This window comes from Geotrypetes seraphini, chromosome 5, assembly GCF_902459505.1.
Source record: "Geotrypetes seraphini chromosome 5, aGeoSer1.1, whole genome shotgun sequence".
Classification (NCBI taxonomy): Eukaryota; Metazoa; Chordata; class Amphibia; order Gymnophiona; family Dermophiidae; genus Geotrypetes; species Geotrypetes seraphini.
The window spans coordinates 151,070,831-151,091,374 of record NC_047088.1 but is presented as its reverse complement, the minus strand read 5'-3'; the positions used below and the strand labels follow the sequence as shown (position 1 = coordinate 151,091,374).

Sequence of the window (20,544 nt, the reverse complement as noted above, 5' to 3'; positions counted from 1 at the left end):
CCTTTTTTTTTTAGTCTTCTGCTTTTAAACTTCTGGTACAATCTTTATTATTGAGTCTTTGGGATTATTGTAATAGTGTGTATTTAACAATTCCCAAGAAAGACATGGTTCGACTCATACTGATTCAGAATACAGCGGTTAGAATGATCTACGGTCTTAAAAATTATGATCATGTGACTCCATTTTATTGTGAATTGCATTGGCTCCCAATGGAGGCTCGTGTTTTGTTTAAGTTGGGTTGCTTTTGCTATAAGGTTATGTATGGTACCGCTCCGTCTTATATGGTTAATAGATTCTCTCTAGTATCGTATAAAAATAGTAGAAAGTCTCATGCCCTTTTCACCTTCCCGTCAGTACAGGGCTGTAAAAGTAAGAAATTTCTGGACCATACTTTAGCATTCCAAGCAGCTTCACACGACAGAGAATATAAGAACATAAGCAGTGGTGTGGTGGTGGAGGATCCAAGATGGCGACTGAGAGCAGGACGTGCTGAGTTGCTCGTCTTAGAACAGCAATTTTTGGAAGGAATTTCCTAGCGGTAGTTTTACTTACTGCGATGCCAAAGAGAAGGGGCCGGAGCGCTGCTTCTGCCTCGCGGCGCTCTGGAGCTCCGGGTCTCAGCAATTTTCAGGATCTTCTGAGGCGTATGCAGGAGGTCTCAGCAACATCGGATGGCGGCCTGCTGAGGACACAAGGAGGCGAACCCGCGGTGGACACTCCTGGGCCCGTCACTACTCTAAGCCTCGATGTTAAGGCGCTGCCCCCGCAGCCTCAGATTATCAGCCCTCCCAGGGGTGGGGAAACCCTGGATTCTGAGGTATTCTCTTCTCCAGAGGCAAGCAAGGATCTTCAGGAGAGCTTGGAGGGCTGGGGCTCGTACTACAAGGGCCCCAATGGAGATATCTGGGGCAGGACCATCTCAGCATGAGGGAGAAGGACAAAAGACATGCCCCGAAGGAAATCTTCAGAACGGTGAGCACTTTACACTAACACAAGCTCCAATTGTATTGATTAAGCCTGCTGAAGTGACTCTAGATTCTATTTGGGACTTAATGGCTGATTTTGTTAAGACCATTACTCCTACCTTTCAACAAATTGAAGGGAAAATCAATGAACATAATAAAGAATTGAAGGATATAAGAAAAGAAATACTTCTAATTCATCTATTCAGAAAATTGAAAAGGAAATTATAACATCAAAACAATTGCAAGAGACTTTAGTTAAAAATAATATTAATCTAAGGAAGAAAATTGAAATGCTTGATAACAACTCACATAGTAACAATTTAAGGTTAATTAACTTTCCAAGACTTGATTTGGTAACACCTAGAGATATGCTTAAGAGATATCTAGTGGAAATTTTGGAGATATCTGAAGAATTGTTACCACCATTCTCACGGGTCTATTATTTGCCTGATAAAGTTTCAAGTTTATTAAGTTTCAAGTTTATTAGGATTTTATATACCGCCTATCAAGGTTATCTAAGCGGTTTTTACAATCAGGTACTCAAGCATTTTCCCTATCTGTCCCAGTGGGCTCACAATCTATCTAACGTACCTGGGGCTATGGAGGATTGAGTGACTTGCCCAGGGTCACAAGGAGCAGCGCGGGGTTTGAACCCACAACCCCAGGGTGCTGAGGCTGTAGATCCAACCACTGCGCCACACACTCCATAAAGGACAAAACCAACAACAAAAAGAAAAATCTTCAGACCAAGAATCCTTAAATATCTCACAAATTCTAGAGACATCTGAGAAGGACTTAGCATCATCAGCCACTATGATTATTACTTTAGCCTTACCAATTGATAAAACATGGTTGTTAAAGCTTTACTTTAAAAATAGACAAAAAAGTTTCCTTAGTCTCAAAATACAAATGTTTCCAGATTTGGCACGGGAGATGCAAAGGCGCCGCCGTGAATTTCTTCTTTTGAAACCTGGGGTTATATCTTTGGGGGCAACTTTTTATTTGAGACATCCGTGTAAATGTATTGTGTGTTACCGTACTGTTAAGTATGTGTTTTTTTGAACCATCTCAACTGACAAACTTTGTGGCAATGTCTCGTCTGAATGAAAGTAATCTTTGAGCCCTATGACCTCATTTCAGTGCTATAGCTTTCAGTTTCTTGTGTAAGTATTAGTATTTTTCATTATGTTTCACCATTTTTTTCTTTGATTCTTGGACCTTAAGTTGAGGACTTGAGCATAAATAGTAAATTTATTAACTTATGAGTTATATTTATATTGTATTTAATATCTATGCTATTATTGCTTTCTGTACAAGTGTAATACTTGAAATTTAAATTGAAAATCAATAAAGATTTAAGTAAAAAAAAAAAAAAAAAGAACATAAGCAGTGCCTCTGCTGGGTCAGACCAGAGGTCCATCATGCCCAGCAGTCCGCTCATGCGATGGCCCATCAGGTCCAGGACCTGTATAGTGATCCTCTATCTATACCCTTCTATCCCTTTTTTCTTCAGGAATTCATCCAATCCCTTCTTGAACCCCGATATCGTACCCGTTCTATCACACCCTCTGGAAGCGCATTCCACGCATCCCCACCCTTTGGGTGAAGAAGAACTTCCTAGCATTGGTTCTGAATCTTTCCCCTCTTAATTTTTCCAAATGCCCTCTCGTTCTTGTAGTTTTCGAAGGTTTGAAGAACCTGTATCTCTCCATTTTCTCTATGCCCTTCATGATCTTGTAAGTCTCTATCATATCCCCTCTAAGCGTCCGTTTTTCCAGGGAAAATAGCCCCAGTTTCTCTAATCTTTCATCATATGAAAGGTTTTCCATACCTTTTATAAGTCACGCTGGTCTTTTCTGAACCCTCTCCAGTATTGCCATATCCTTCTTAAGGTACGGCGACCAATATTGGACGCAGTACTCCAGATGCGGGTGCACCATCATCTGATACAATGCAGAATGACCTCTTTTGATCTGGTTGTAATACCTTTCTTGATAATACCTAGCATTTTATTCGCCCCCTTAGAGGCCGCTGCGCATTGTGCCAACGGCTTCATTGTGTTGTCTACTATTACCCCCAAGTCCTTTTCTTGGGTACTTTCACCCATTACCATCCCTCCCATCGTATAACTATACTTCAGGTTTCTGTTCCCTACATGCAAGACTTTACATTTCTCTACATTAAACTTCATCTGCCATCTCATCGCCCACTCTTCTAGCTTGTTTAGGTCCCTTTGTAGTTCCTCACAGTCCTCTTTAGTCCCAACTCCATTAAATAGTTTGGTGTTGTCTGCGAATTTTATTACTTCACACTTTGTCCCTGTTTCTAGATCATTTATAAATACATTGAACAGCAGTGGCCCTAGTACGGACCCCTGTGGAACACCACTCGTGACTCTTCTCCAGTCATAGTAGTGACCCTTTACTCCTACCCTTTGCTTCCTACCCGCCAACCAATTTTTGATCCATATATCTCCTTCCACCCCATGGTTCTTCAGTTTCCATAGTAGACGTTCATGGGGTACCTTGTCAAAGGCTTTTTGGAAACCAAGTATACGATGTCTATGGGGTCCCCTTTGTCCACTTGTTTGTTAATTCCTTCAAAGAAGTGCAATAAGTTCGTTAGGCACGATCTTCCCTTGCAGAAGCCATGCTGGCTTGTTTTCATCAGTTTATTTCTTTCTAGATGCTCATCGATGCTGTCTTTTATCAAAGAATTTCGATTGTTATTGCTTGGAGCTTGCACTTATAAATATTTCAGAACTGAACTGAAAACTTAATCTCTTTTCAAAATACTTGGTCAAATAATTTCTTTTTGTCATTCTTAAATTGATTTTAGTTTATAATCTTTTGTAAACCGCGTAGAACTCATGGTTACGCGGTTAAGAAGTATGACGTTATGTTATGTCCCGTGCTGCCGGCTCTGCTCTCTGAGCTCCTTGGCAAAAGGCAGCCCGAAAGCAGAAATCGTTAGAACAGCTTGCCGCATCGACGGCAACGCATTCAACTCTGCTCCAGGAAGGTCCCGCGATGACAGCGTTGTAAGTGACGTTGAAAGGGGATGGACCGGCATACGTAGTCATCGTGGGACCTTCCTGGAGCAGAGCCGGCCATATTGCCTGGGGGGCCCGTCGCCATTGATGCCGGGGTGTGGGGCCGTCACTGTTGATGCCATGGGGGGGGGGCGTTTCCGTTTGAAAAAAAAAATTGCAAGGTGAGTCATCTTTTTAGCCTCTTCAGCGGGCCCACCTGACAGTTGCGGGCCCTAGGCATGTGTCTACTGGGTCTACCCATTAATCTGGCCCTGATTGTTCCAATCTCCTCTACTCGCAACCTTGGAGTCATCTTCGATTCTGACCTCTCACTTTCTACGTATATCCAACAAGCTGCTAAGACCTATTGCTTCTATCTCTTCAATATCACCCAAATTCACCCCTTCTTCTCTGAGCACACTACCCGGGCCCTTGTCCAAACTCTCGTAACCTCACGCTTAGATTATTGCAATCTACTCCTAACTGGTATCCCTCAGTGTCGCCTCTCCCCCTTGCAATCTGTGCAAAACTCTGCTGTGCGACTCATCTTCTACCAACCTCGCTACACTCATGTCACCCCTCTCATTAAGTCACTTCACTGGCTTTCTGTCTGCCATCGCATACAGTTAAAGATCTTATTGCTGACCTACAAGTGTGTTCGTTTTGCTGTCCCTCAATATATTTCTCCTCGCTTCTCTCTCCTTATACACTTCCCAGAGAACTCCGTTCTTCAGATAAGTCTCTCTTAGTGTTACATGTTACCCTTCTCCTCCACTGCCAATTTCAGACTTTGTTCCTTTCATCTAGCTGCCCCCTATGCCTGGAATAAATTACCCGAGTTTGTCCATTAAGCCCCTTCCCGTGTTTAAAAACAAACTTAAAACCCACCTTTTTGATATAGCTTTCAATCATTAACCCTACTCCTCTGCCCTCCAATCCAGCCAGCTGATTAACTGTTCCCCTTAACTGTATCCATGACATCTTGTTTGTCTGTCTTGCCTGTTTAGATTGTAAGCTCTTTCGAGCAGGGACTGTTTTCTTACTCTTTGTGACTCTGTACAGTGCTGCGTGTGTCTGGTAGTGCTACAGAAATAATTAATAGTAGTATTTGCCGACAATTTTTGAGAATCTGGCCCTGAGTTGGGAAGCAAGAAAGAAGGGACTGGGATTGAGTGGAGCAGGAGAGAGAAAGGACTCCTTCTTCCTGTCCCTTCATTTCCCTTTCTCAGTGGGAATATTGTGGGACCGCCAGATTAAATGCTGCTGAATATTGGCAACTGGGCAGCCCCAGACAAGTTACGCAGGCTGGAGCCTCTCCTGCCAACTTAAATCACTGAATATTGGGCCCATTATCCATATTCACAACATAAAGACCACAAAATTTAAAAAATCTACAATTTCCCTTTCCCCTCCCCCACTCCTAACCCAACCCCTCACTCGCTCAGGAAGGAATATCTCTTTAAAATGATCTTCAGAGGGTAATCACTTAACTTAGTCACACCAAGGCAAAAGAACCAGGACAGAGAACAAGTAAACCCTCCCTCCTCCACACCCAGGGCCGGATTTTCCTATAGGCTAACTAGGCTTCAGCCTAGGGCCTCAAGATCCGTGTCACATTTTTTATAAAGGTTAGTACCAATAACAACATGTTTCATTTAACATATTGATATGTATCACAGTAATGATGTATTTTATTATCAAAAAAATAACCAACAAATATTCAGAATAAAGCTGCTAATAGTGGAAGGAAACAGGCTGAAAGGCAAGTAACTAACATGGAGAAAAAGACCTCAGTGTTTCAAGGAAACAACCAAGAAACTATATGTTCAGTTATAAACTGCCATACAAAACACATCCCAGGTCAAAAAACTCCATGGAAAAGATTCATAAAGATACAGTTTAAAATACTTTTTGATAAATTGGTATTTTATTATCTCTCATGTAATTTACAAACTTAAAAATGGGAGGTGAAAGGGCCTCATAAGTGGAATAGCCTAGGGCCTCTTTTCATCTAAATCCGGCCCTGTCCACACCCAACAAATCCTTCAATTTTCATAAATAAAAAAAAACAAATGCTAGCCTTATTAGTTATCTCACTGTGTTGTCAAGGAAACAGTGCAGTCAAGAAGGAGTACCAAATGTGCAAAAGTTGGGTTTTTTTTCTCTTAACATTCAGCAAATTAACAGCTATTAGACATTCCATCTGCAGCAATACATGCATTTGTATTTGCCACAACTCAAATTCCATATTTATTTTAAAGGGGACATTTCTTTATTCTTTATTTATTTATTTATTTATAAATTTTTAAATATACTTAATCAAGATTAACTTGTACAGAAAGCAAGATTCAAGAGGTGAAAAAAGACAATTCAAACAAGATTATCCAAATTCAAAAAGAAAGGGGACATTTCATTGCTAATCCCTCTGTGTGTTGTATAAGGAACTGATAACATAGCTTACCGTATATTATTGCATATAGTGCTCTTGTAAACTCTGCCCATAGATGAATACTCATATTATAGATAAGGTTTATGAATGCAATTACTATTTGTGCAATGCTACCACCAAACCCTCAAAGGTCTTTTCAAAAGGAAACTAGTTACTGAAATGACTATAGCTCCACTTCCTGTTCATGTGCTATTCATGCATGTTCACATAGGAATAAGCCTAGCTTAGAAGAAAAAGTCAAGCTATGGAACATATACTAGCATAATATTTGATCTTGGAGGAATAGTTCTGAATTTCTTCTTTTCCCTTACAGGGTTCTCTCTGCAAGTACCTGAATCTTAACACCAGCGACTGGGTGAATTCTTGCCGTTTGGCTCATTCTGTGACTAGGGGCCTTGCTTACTTGCATACAGAGTTATCACGAGGAGGTAAGATGTTAGAAAGGGCACCTTTTTATTTGAACTTTTATATGATTTCTATATAAATCTTTCAAGCAAAGGATAAGGCTACCCAATCATTATCACAGGATAATGAAGAAAAAAGAACATCACCGGAAGGAGAAAGAAAGTAAAATATAAGGAAATTAGGGAGCAAAGAAAAAAAAAAAAAAGCCAGAGGATCTAATTAAGCAATATCTATCACTTGAGAGGAGCAACAAACCCAGCTGGATTAGCCAAAGTAGCAATAACTGCTTTGGGTCAAGGAAAACAAAATCATTACCGCCCAGGACAGCTACATTAATTCCAATAGACTCCTTAATTATCGCAAATCTGGGCTTAAATACCTCTTCATTCACCACACATCGCATAACTATGGTTAAAGAGGAGCTGGGTCCAACCAAAGAAGAAAGCAGTACCACAAAAACTCCTGCCTGTAGGGTTTGGGGCTGAGACACCTTCTGACATAGTCCCGACCTTGCACACTCCAATCAGTGTTTCACTTCGAGGTCTCTGGGGTATCATATTACCCAGGGCTAAATGACAAATTAGTATTCTCCATCAGTGCAAATTCTCCAGCACTGTGTACCTCTTCCAGAGCAGATGAGTCTTCTGACACAAATGCCACAATGGAGTTCAAAATCTGCTGACAGGAACAAAAGCATTGACTGCAATGAAAAAGGTATTAAGCATGTATAAATAAATTAATCAAATAAATCCTTTTTTCTTGATATACCGGCCAGGAACAACTCCAGGCCAGTTAAATAGCATATCAGTGCTTAACCACAAATATTCAGTGGGAGATAGTCACTTAGCACAAACCGGTTAGCGCTCAATATCAACATAACTAGTTAAGTTGCTTCAGCTAAAAATAAAACTGGATATTCCATGTCAGTCACTGGAAATGACCAGGCATTGAATAGCCAGACTGAATGCCTGCATTGGGCAGAAAGCATGCTGCCCGGCACCAGCTGAATATTGGCCCCCTTGTCTTTACATTATTTCTTAGCTTTGGAAGGCTTCTTATTGTTTCTTCCTATGGATCTGAAGAGCACAAAAAAGGAGCATATATCATATAATAATGGAGTATATGGTTGGGAGGGATGGGCGAGGGGTAGGGATAAGAATCTATGTAATATACCAATGATTGTTTATAAGTGATGTATTTATTGTTACTGTGAATGAAAATATTAACACTTAATGTAATTTGTGAAAATGAATAAAGAATTATAAAAAACAAAAAAGGAGCAACCAAAATCTCACGGATTGATAGAGCAGTGAGATGCAGATTACAGTTCCAGGTAGGTTGCTTTCTAATAATAAAGCTCAAATCAGGTAGGTAACAGATTTAGGACGGATCAGCACAAAACTGATGATCAAATGCATGATTGCTTTACCTGACTTTGAGTTTCGTTACAAAGTTACCTACCTAGATCTGTTACCTGCACCTTATTACTTTGTTTTTCTGCCTATGGGCAACAGAAAATAAGCATTTGAGAAGCCTTCTAGGCCAGGGCTGCCCAAGTCCGGTCCTCGAGAGCTACTGGCAGGCCAGGTTTTCAGGATATCCACAATGAATATACATGAGAGAGAGATTTGCATACCAAAAAGGCAGTGCAGGCAAATCTCTCTCGTAGATATCCTGAAAACCTGGCCTGCCAGTAGATCTCGAGGACCAGACTTGGGCAGCCCTGTTCTAGGCTATCTTTTCTATCACTATTAACTGGCATCTGAGGTCCTGCTTTTTGAATAGCATTTGCAAGCAAGTTTAATTTAATATATGAAATTTAGTATACTATTTCTAATGACTCAGGTTAAGCATTGGCTGGGACTTGAATGATACAAGTATCCCACACTCTGGTGCAGAAGGCTATTATTATATATTATTGATTTGATATACCACTTTTACCATTCAAGGATCAAAGCAGTGTACATAAAACCAATCAAATTATAAAAAAGGAAAATAATGCCAGTAAGGTTGTTTTGGTACATAATAAACCATGACTAGCTAGATTTTTGGTGTGAATGACTGGAGTTTACCAACTCTATAGAGAGAGAGTAAATGATATAATATGTACTTTATTATGTACCAACAGATCATTACAAGCCAGCAATTTCTCATCGGGACCTAAACAGTCGTAACATACTGGTAAAAAATGATGGCATATGTGTCATTAGTGATTTTGGACTATCTATGAAATTAACCGGAAACAGACTAGTGCGTCCAGGTGAAGAGGACAATGCAGCTATAAGTGAGGTTAGTGCACCATGAAGGATGTACAGCCATTAATATATATTTCTAGCAGAGTTCACAGCACTATGGGATGCTCTACAGGAGAATCTGGGTTTACTGCCTGAGAATTAAAGCTTCTTAGATATAACTGAGGGTTTCTGTGAGGGGATGTGATAAGTATTATCATTTTGTTCAGCCAGTGTTCGTGGTAAAGAACAGAGCCCCTGGTCCTCAGCAGGGTTGTTTCAAGAACTGCTAAATTCAGCCATTGCTGATGAATTACATCAGTGGTTCCCAACTGGGGTGCTACCACCCACCAGTGGGCGCTGAGAAGTCTAAGGGGGCATTTTGTGTCCAAGTCATATTGAGGGGGTATTGAGGACCAGCTGCAGCCCCCTTGAGCAATTGGCAAATCCAATGGCCATTGATGGCAGCACTGTTGTCTTTGTTTTGATTCTTCAGCTTGATGCTTCAACTTTTTGCTGCCACAGCGACGTTCTCACCAAGTCCCGCATGACTGCCCAAAAGCTTCTCCTCTGACGCAGGCCGCCCAGGCTGAAACAGGAAGTGCTTCAGAGGAAAAGCTTTAGGGCAGTTGCGCGGGACTTGGTGAGAATGTTGCCATTCTCTTTGATCATTTTCTCTTTGTCAAGCCTTTTCCTCCATCCGGTCTCCAGATGTCCACTCTCCTGTGGGGAAGAAGCGGTTCAAGCTTTATCCGCATGTCTTTCATAGTCTTTTCAATTTTAGAAGAGATAAGCGGGGCGGAGGATTGGGAATAATTTTTAGGTCATTTTTTACTTTATTTCATGTCGACAAAGCTAGTTACCCTGAATTAGAATACATGATAGTGTCATTTAACAATGAGTTATCCAAAGATCCTTTAGGAATACTCTTGCTTTACCATCCTCCTGTACCCTGGAAGGACTCCTCAGAACTTATTTCAAATATTATAATTGATGCCCAATTAAAATATTCAAGGTTGCTGATTATCGGAGATATTAACCGTCATCTGGAAGATATTACAAACAAAGATACTGAAAATTGAGGACTCATCCGTGAGAGAGGGAGGTGCATGAATTATACACGTTTCTATACATTTTTAACTGTTTTTGTTCTGATTTTGTTTTATGAGTTTGGATTTGATTTTTTTGCTTCACATTATCACTCAAAGGTGGAGACATTATGATGTATTGGGCGAACTCACTTGGGCTTTTAAATAGTCCTTACTAGAGTTGTCAGCCTAGGGGATACTGTTTAGAGGCTTGACAGACGCATTACAGTTCCCTGATACTGAGGTCTCTTCCATATTTGTGGATGTCAGATGAAATAAAGTCACAAAAAAATATTTTATTCATCACCTCCTTCTCGCCAGGGTTATGGTGAGAGGTGTCCTTCTCTCCCCATACTACTAGCTGACTTTTTTGGTTCTTATTTAAGATTTTCGGCAGTTTCAGGTGGTTTTTTTTTTTTTTTTTTTGCCTTTGGGGTAATTTAGAACATTTGGGGGATATTTTACATGAGAGCACCTAAAAATGCATTGAAATACACATTTTCTACCTATTTTATACAGTCAACATATGCATATATGCTCCCATTATAAATTAGACTCCTAGAATAATCTCTAATAGCGCACAAATGCTCCGGCACAAGGTGACACCTGCTCTGATGCACTTTCAGCTTTGTGTGTACTCTGTGCAGGTGCACATAATGTATTCATATACCTTGCATGTCAAGTAAAATTATGTTGCCTCCAAGATCACCTAAGTGGGCTCTGTAAGAGTATTTCTGCTATTGTCAGCATGTGTATTTGTTCACACGTATACACCTATACAGTTTTTTTCTGAATTACTTGTGGGAATTGCTTTATAAAATCACCTCTTTTGTGTATTTGTTAGTTCAGAATTTGAAGGGAGGTTAGTTACCCCCATTGAGTTCAGTACTAAAATAAGGATTTATTGTTGGTGTCTGTTTCTGCATGCTGCCTTTGTGTCTCTGCAGGTTGGTACAATCCGCTATATGGCCCCTGAAGTTCTGGAAGGAGCAGTAAACTTGAGGGATTGTGAATCAGCTCTAAAACAAGTTGATATGTATGCACTAGGTCTCATATACTGGGAGATATTTATGAGATGCACAGACCTTTTCCCAGGTAAGAAAAATATTTTCTCAAACATGTTGTCAATTTTTGTTAGCTTTGCCTCAATGTTTCCTGCAAAGAAACAATGGAAAAACCCAAAAAGAGGAATACTGAAAAGTATCCCAAAAAATTAAGTCTCCCCTGACCCAAAAACACGGGGTGAAGAGAAGAGATAGCCTCAACGAACAACCTACCATAAATAATCCTAAATTTTTTGAGTGAAGGGAAAGCCCTCAGTCACACAGCCTGCAATAGTGACACGCCCTAGAGCACCAGCTGACACAGTCATACACCCAAAAGGGTATTATCTGTGAAACATCCCTGAGCTAACCCGTGTGAGAATTGTAACTTAAATAACTAGTGCACAAACAAGTGTGCTCAAAAAATTTAGGATCATTTATGGTAGGTTGTTCGTTGGGGCTATCTCTTCCCTTCACCCCGTGTTTTTGGGTCAGGGGAGACTCAGGGGTCCTTTTATCAAGGCGTGGTAGGGGATTAACGTGCGGAATACCGCGCATTAAACCGCCTGCTGCGCTAGTCACTAACGCCTCCATTGACCAGGCGTTAGTTTTTTTGCTTGCCGCGGGGGTTAGCGCATGATGAATGTAATGTAATGTAATGTAATTTATTTCTTATATACCGCTACATCCGTTAGGTTCTAAGCGGTTTACAGAAAATATACATTAAGATTAGAAATAAGAAAGGTACTTGAAAAATTCCCTTACTGTCCCGAAGGCTCACAATCTAACTAAAGTACCTGGAGGGTAATAGAGAAGTGAAAAGTAGAGTTAGAGGAAAAATAAAAATAAAATAAACATTTTAACAAGACAGCATTGATCTAAATACTTTGGAAGGTAGAAGAGAGGAGAGAAAGGAATAGAAGCAGAAGCAGAATAGAAGGGGGAGCCGTTGAACAGTAGAATTCTGGAGAAATTTAAATGATAGAAATAGAACAAAACAAAGACAAAAGGCAAAACAATAGATAAGATTAAAGATAAATCATAAGCTGGAAAGAAAAATAAAATAAAATTTTGTCTTCAATCCACGGTTTCAGCATCAGTGATGAAGTGGAGCAAGTAAGTTTAGGAGGAGCGATTGACGTTTCCAGAAAGGGCTTCTTCAGGGAAGAGACTTGGCAGACAGTCAATGAAATGTCCGACTCGCTAACCCCGCTAGCGCGGCTTGATAAAAGGACCTCTTAATGTTTCCTGTAGCAGAACTGTAAATGATTTATTCAAAGTTCATCTTAATTTATGAAATAAGTTAGAAAGGGAGAGTTAGCTTGGCTCAGATTCTACTGTTGTATGTTGGAATGTTTAGATCCTCATCCATTGAAGCATTTGGATTTGGGTACACTGATGAATGGTGCAGGAATGGGGAGGAAGGGAAGCCATACCCTTCTGAATTTTCATATTTGATTTAAATCAGCCCCAAATTAATTATTTGTATTCGACCAAATGGTGATTTACTTTCGAAAACGAATAATCTGGGGTTCTACTATGCTGAATCCTACTGAAATAAACACTTGATCTCTGATTTGACGTTGCTTCTTTTATTATTTGTTATGTTAAAGCTCAATACCCAGTCTTCATATTTGGCCAAATATTATTTTTCATTACTTGTATTTGGCCAAATAATAAAATATGCTGTTCGGTACAGCTTTAGTTGCTACTATGTTGACTCTTACTAACCAATAAGCAGTACTGAAGCTGTGCTTTGGAAAAATATCCCTTGGACTAGGGGTAGGTCTCTGTAGCCACCCAGACATGTTCTTTGGAGAAGAGGAAACAAAGTGGTGAGATGAAAATGGGAAGAAATTGGAAAATGAAATAAAATGTGAAAGACCCTTGAAGTCAGTGGTACAGCAAGGGAGGATGGCAGGCGCCCGGCATTGTTACGCCTTGTGCCTCCCTCTTCCCTGCTGCCCTCCCACTCTTCCCCACTACTTGAGAGTCTCCCTTCTTACCTCTTGAAATTTTCACCGGTGCGAGCACGCTGGATTCCTTCTGACATCACATCTTGGTCCCACTACCAGGAAATGATGTCAGAAAGGAGCTGATGCCAGCACAAGCAGCAAGTGAAAGATGCTTCTCGTGCTGGCAAACATTTAAAGAGGTATGCAAGGGGTGGAGAGGGAGAGCTATGCTGGTGCCCCCCACAAAGACAGTGCCCAGGGCAGTCACCCTCCTTTACTACGCCACTGCTTGAAGTTTTCAGTGTGTTAGGTCAAAAATATCAGTGATTTTTTTTTAGGCATTTTGGTATCCTACTGCCATCTATTGTTCAGTTGTGGTATTTTCATTGGCATATCATAAATAACTCAAGGATAGGACTACAAACCAGCAATGTACCTGAGTTTAAATTTGTTATTGATTAAGTATTGACTGTCAGTATACAATAAGAATCAATACTCCACTCATATGAAATGATCTATATTCTGTCACTCATTCTTATACTTGTCTTAAACCAGTTGATTAGTCATATGTTGAGCATTTTATAAGCATTTTTTTAAGCACACTGTTTGTGCAGGAAAAGGCCTAGAGTTAAGAAGTACTACGCTTATAGTTTCATCGACATTCACTAACAGCGTAGATATAGTCCAAATGTATACTCCATACTATAATCACTGGTCAAAAACCTGCTTAGTGCATTTTTACTATTAGTCTTTAACTTATAACTCTTTAACTATTTTTGACCTATTTTATCTTTTTTTCTTAATTGTATCTTGTGATGAATATATTCCACACTGGAGCTCTGAATATAGACCACTTCACAGTTTGAAAAAACTAACAGAGGTTTACTTATCTTTAGTGTTTGTAGTTGTTCAGTTTTCAATCATAGATTTCATTTACTATGTGCCACCACAAACTACCGGAGCTGCTCCCTGCTCTCGGAGCTGGAACTGGAGCCGACGCGGCCGACATTTCATGAACCGCTAGTTTATCCACTGCTTCAGGGCCAATTTTAGGGCACAACAATATCTAAAAGTTAAAATCAATACGTTAATTCATCAAGAAGGATAACAATTGAAACTAATGTCAGTTTTATTCTAGCAAGAGTACTTACTACCTCATTGTCTTCTGTCAGAAATTTTTCAAACACCGGCAAGATGGCACCGGCCTGAATTATATACACCCTCAAACTCATGACATCACTTGCTCCACCCCTTCCCTTATACTATTGGCTTTAAGCCTGCTGAATATCTACTAGAACAAACCACTAGCAGAGGGGGGGGGGAAACATCTAAACAGACATCTAATGGATTTATAAAAACAGCTGAAAAGACCAACTACAAAAAGCATATAAGGGATTAATAAAAATGTTGCCATTCGATATTTTTATTCAACCCTTTAGGGAACAGAGTGTCAAGACGATGTATCCACTTCTTCACCCCCTCTTTTTCCTTTATGCACTACTTCAATCACGCAAGCTCTCAGGGACTGAAAACCATGCATCTTTCTTACACAGTGTCTAGCTAATGGAGCTCCTAGAGCTTGCAGCTTGATGTTACTTTTATGTTCAGTAAGTCTGGTATTAAAGTGTCTAGAGGTCTGACCAACATATATAAGCTCACATGGGCATTTGATAATGTATACCACTCCATCTGTTTTACAGTCTGAGATATGTTTAAGGGTATAGATTGCCTTATCTCATGGATTTTGAAAACTATCAGTACAAATCATAATATCACACATCTGACATGAACCGCAAGCGTGGTGACCATAGGGGTTTTCATCAATGTTAGTATTAATATCCGGGAGCATGGATGGACAAAGTATTTCTCTTAGATTTTGATTCCTCCTATAAGCTATTCTTAGGTCATGATTTTTAAATATCCCTGAGATTTTCAATATCTCCCAATGTTTTCGAAGGGAATGTGCTACTTAACTATTTTGGGAGTACGTGAGCATGCATGTAACGGTTTGTTCCTCTGACTGATGACCAGAGGACTGTTTAGGGGCAAAAAGAGTTTCCATATGGTTAAAATACGCCCTTTTATAGGCAGATTTCACTACTCTTGGAAGATAACCACTATTCAAGAATTTGTCTTTTAAATCAGATGCTTGTGATTTAAATTCAGCTGTAGAGGAACAGATTCTGTGAAGTCGCAAGAACTGAGAATAAGGTAAGCTTTTCTTTAGAGTAGAGAAGTGAGCACTAGAGTAATGTAATACTGAATTACAGTCAGTAGGTTTACTAAATACTTTAGTGTAAATAGCATTTTCTCTTATCTCTATGTCAATATCGAGAAAAGATATCTTGGACTTACTATGTGTATTAGTAAACTTAACTTTCTCGTGACAGGTATTCAGATAATGCAAGAATATTTCCAATTTATCTAATCCTCCATCCCAGATTAAAAATATATTATCGATATATCGTGTCCAAAATTTTACATATTCAAAATGGTTGGAGGAATATAGCCAATCACGTTCGAATTTGTCCATAAACAGGTTGGCAACTGAGGGGGGCCATTGTTATACCCATTGCCACCCCTGATTTCTGTTGTAAAAGATAGTCTTCAAACATGAAGAAACTGTCTTGTAGAACCAAGGTTGCCAGTTTTACAATAAAGTCAATAGGAACCATTGTATCAGATCTTTTGTCTAGAGTCTCATGGATAATAGAAATTGCTTCATTTTGAGGAATTATGGTGTATAATGAACAGACATCGATGGTTACCATAAATGAATTCTCTCCAGGGATAATTCCCTCAAGTTTTCTAAGGAATTCTGTCGTATCTTGAACATAAGAAGATGTTAGTTTAACAGCACTCTGAAGAAATTTTTCTACATATATCGAAGAAGCTTCAAGTAATGATCCCCGATTGGAAACAATTGGTCTCCCTGGCGGGTGGGTATGGGACTTATGTATTTTTGGAAGCAAATAGAAAATTGGAGCTTTCGGGTGTACAACATTCAAGAACCAAAATTCCCTTTTTGTTATAAAACCCCTATCTAGTGCGTTCTTGGTTAGCTTATTAATCTTCACTTGTAAATGTTCGGTAGGATCTATTTCTTGAATAGCATAGTCATCACTGAAAAGTTGTTTATGTGCTTTTTCTAAATACATTTCCCTGCTCAATAACACAAACATTCCATCCTTATCGGCCTGACGGATTACTAGATTTTTATCCTCCTAGAGTGTTCTAAGAGCTTCTTTTTCTTTTTTAGTGATATTAAATTTCTACTATTAACTATGTGTTACATGCTCGTACTTGTTAATGTCAGCTAATAATAATTTATGGAATGTTTCCAGCACAGGATCCGTGGGACCTGGGGGAACCAGGTAGACTTCGGGTAACAATAGATCAATCTTGTTCAACTTCACTGGGGTCTTCATTGGCAAAAAAAACATTTTAATTTTTAAGGTGCGAAAGAATTTTTCTACATCTATCTTGGTTTGGAAATAATCGATAGGTTTAGTTGGAACAAACGAGAGGCCCTTCATCAAAACTGAACGCTCATCTGTGGTTACTCTATGTTGAGAGCGGTTTAAATTGGTATCTCATGCTGTAATACACTTTCATTTATGGATACCTTTGCCCTCTTTGTGATCTTGTTTGTGGCCTTTGAGATTGATTCTGGCCCTGTCCACAGCCGTTGCCTCTTCTCCATCTGCCTCTGTGTTGCTGCCGTGGTCTGGGGCCTAAAAAATCATCATCAGAGCTTAAGCTAAAGTTTGAAGATTCAGAGGTCTTATCGAATGTAACTTTCTTCTCTGCTGAATTCTTATCTGTCCCTTTAGATTTCAGCCATGGGTAAACTTTATACTGCAGGTAATCTTGCTCATCTCTCTTAAATTTTTTAAACTTATCCTTCTGTATGTCAGCCCGAAATATGTCAACTTTAGCTTTCATATCATCCTGATGTTTGAAGTCACTATCATTGGAGTTTTGTTTTAAGGTTTTTAACTTCTCCTCAATCTCAGTCTTTAAAGCTGTCATTGCCCTCTTAGTCCGGTCAATGATTAGAACCATCAGATCCAATGAGCATTTGTTTAGGATAGATATCCATTTTTGGTTAAATTCAGCATCTTTGTTAAACATTCTAGGTTCCTTGTATACCCGCAAGCCTCTCGGTATATATTCCTTCTTGACTGTGCCATACAGATTTTTTTAACCCTTAGAATCCTTTGGGGCTTTTCTCAATGAGAGGTTTACTAAAGAACTAAATGAAAACATATGTCTGGATATTTCAAATTAATAGTTCACATCCACTTTATTTTCCCATTTCCAGCATTTCAGATCCCTCCTTCAATACTGAGTGTGCAACATCAGTTTAGACACCTTTGGAAGTTGGGTGGAAAATGCCAATAAGTCTGATTTATAAGCTGAGTTAATTATTCTGGGCAGGATTAATTCTTCGTAGGCCCCCTGGCCTGCCCCTGCCCCTGCCCCTCCCCATGTCCACCCTTCTGCAAGAGTGTATTCAGAACCCAGCTCCAGACATCCAAACAGCACCTCCTTCCTTCTTCATTATTCAGTGCAGCCAAACTCGCAGTCTTCAAAAGGCCATGGGCAGCAGTTCCTACACACTGCGTCAGCTGACCCGGAAGCCTTCCCTCTGATGCAAAATTCCAGTGTCAGAGGAAAGCCTTCCAGGTCAGCTACAAGCAGTGTGTAGGAACCGCTGTCCGCTGCACTGAATAATTTATTTTATTTATTTATTTAAAACATTTATATCCTACATATCCCAAAATCTTGCTGGTTACAACCAACATACATAAACATAAATAGATAACCAGACATGTGCACAGCAACCAAAACATTCTCTTATGACTCCCCTAAAAGAATGATAACTACAAAACTGTAGTATCTCCCCTTTACTAGGGTTGCCAGATGTCCGGATTTCCCCAGATATGTCCTCCTTTTGAGGACATTTTTCTCTCTTACAGCATTGCCCCCTGTGTCCTTATCACCATTTTCCAGCACTGTCCCGCAGGGCTCGGTCCTGGATCCAATCCTATTTAATATCTTCATATGAGATCTGTCTCAGGGACTTTGGGGTAAAATTGCATTATTTGCCAATGATGCTAAATTATGCAACATAGTGGGTGGAGGTACCGTGCCCGACACTATGACACAAGACATACTTTTACTGGAGCACTGGTCTGCTATTTGGCAGCTGAATTTTAATGCCAAGAAGTGTAAAGTTATGCACCTTGGTAGCAGAAACCCATGCAGGTGAGACTTTAACTAGAACTGTTGTAGAAGGGGACCTGGGAGTAATCATTAGTGAAGATATGAAGACAGCCAATCAAGTGGAGAAAGCCTCATCCAAGGCTAGACAAATGCTGGGTTGCATCCGGAGAAGTTTTGTCAGCCGTAAGCCCCGAAGTGGTAATGCCGCTGTACAGATCGATGGTGAGACCACATCTGGAATACTGTGTGCAATTTTGGAGGCCACATTATCAGAAGGAAGTGCTGAGAATAGAATCGGTTCAACGGTTGGCCACCAGGATGGTCTCAGGACTCAAGGATGTCCCATATGAAGAACATCTAGGTAAATTGCAGCTATACTTTCTCGAGGAACGCAGAGAGAGAGGTGACATGATAGAGACGTTCAAATACGTTACTGGCCGTATTGTGATGGAAGAAGACATCTTTTTCCTTACAGGACCTACGGCGACAAGAGGGCATCTGCTAAAACTCAGGGGCGGGAGATTTCATGGTGACATTAGGAAGTACTTCTTCACTGAAAGGGTAGTTGACCATTGGAATGATCTTCCACTTCAGGTAGTTGAGGCCAATAACATGACTGACTTTAAGAACAAATGGGATCAACATGTGGGTTCACTTCAAAGAAGAACTTAGGGGGATGGTTATTTGAGTGGGCAGACTTGTTGGGCTGAAGGCCCTTTTCTGCCGTCATATTCTATGTTTCTATGTTTATCTCTATCTTTGCCATTGCCACCATTTTCTAATACTGCCCTCTATGTCCCCATCATTCCCTGTGTCTCCAGCTCTCCCATTTTCCAGCACTGCCCTCTATGTCCCCATCACCACCATTTTCCAACACTGCCTGCCCCCTGGGTCCCCATTTCCATGTTTTCTAGCATTGTTCATTTGTGTTCCACTGTGTCCTTACCCTCTTCCTGGCCACTATTGCCTGTCTGCGTCCCTTTCCCTATACACCCTCCCTACCAGCATTTATTTAGGGTGGAAGAGAGAGATGGGACTTGCATGGGGGTGGGGGAAAAGGCCAAAGGGAGAGGGAGAGAGGCAGGAATTGTGGATGAATTTCCAATGGGCAGCTGAGTGACTGCCTCCTTAGCGGGTTTGTCTGATGATCGTGTGCTTAGGTGAATATAGTCATCTGCTCCCCCCACATGATGTACACCGGCCCCTCTGAACTTTTCGAGCCCAAGGCACATACCTACTTCGCCTACTCTTTAATCTGGCCCTGATTCTGGGGTCAGTGTTAAAAGCCACTTAACAGTACAAGGTAACATTCAGCAACACCTACCTGGAAAGTGTCACTTAATATCCCCTCTAAAGCTGAAACCAGTCACTGTGGGGGCAATTCAGGGGTGCAGTCGTATCAATATTCAACCCTCAACCAGTTAACAGGCCAAATAGGACCTTATAAATAGTCCTATTTTTGTACAGTTTATTTCACTTAACCGGTTAAAGGCTGAATATCGGCACTTATCTGGTTAAGAGCCAGCCAGCCTCACATATCTGACTATTTAACACTAGTACCCAGACATGGTTCAACATTGAATATCCAGGCATAATTTTGGCAGTGGTGGTCAGTGTTGTAAAAAAATTATAACCCTCACTGGCCTCCTTTGCCTTTATGATGTAAGAACAAAAGTGTTGGAAATGGGAAAATAAAATTTACCTGTTAATTTGGCATGCCTTGATCTTAATTTCATGTGTGAAATATGTAAGATGGGACATCTGAGAATGTCCTAAGTAATTTAACTGTTAGTATAAATCCTTATTAATATTTTGTATGTACTACTAACGCAAATTGTGGTGTTCTGTCGAAATTTGCCAGCTAGGTGGCATGAAATAGTAACTGGGTGGAGGCTGGGGAGTAATGTACAGGATTATAAAATATTCAGTTGTTAGCTGTTAGCCTAGTGATCAGTAAGATCAGTGGTCTCAAACCCTTTGCAGGGCCACATTTTGGATTTGTAGGTACTTTAGAGAGCCTCAGAAAAAAATAGTTAATGTCTTATTACAGAAATGACAATTTTGCATGAGGTAAAACTCTTTATAGTTTATAAATCTTTCCTTTTGGCTAAGTCTTAATAATAATATTATAATTTATAGCTAGAGAGA

General features: G+C 40.1%; 1 protein-coding gene across 2 annotated transcripts in view; it reads left to right on the top strand.

Moving 5' to 3' along the window:
- The window catches only part of BMPR2 (bone morphogenetic protein receptor type 2), a 325,794-nt gene that overhangs the window by 263,564 nt on the left and 41,686 nt on the right, over positions 1-20,544 (top strand). For both annotated transcript variants that reach the window (XM_033945719.1, XM_033945717.1), the window contains 3 exons: positions 6,759-6,873; positions 8,979-9,139; positions 11,117-11,264. In XM_033945719.1, the coding sequence (XP_033801610.1) occupies positions 6,759-6,873; positions 8,979-9,139; positions 11,117-11,264 (424 nt within the window). The remainder of the gene's footprint in view (positions 1-6,758; positions 6,874-8,978; positions 9,140-11,116; positions 11,265-20,544) is intronic.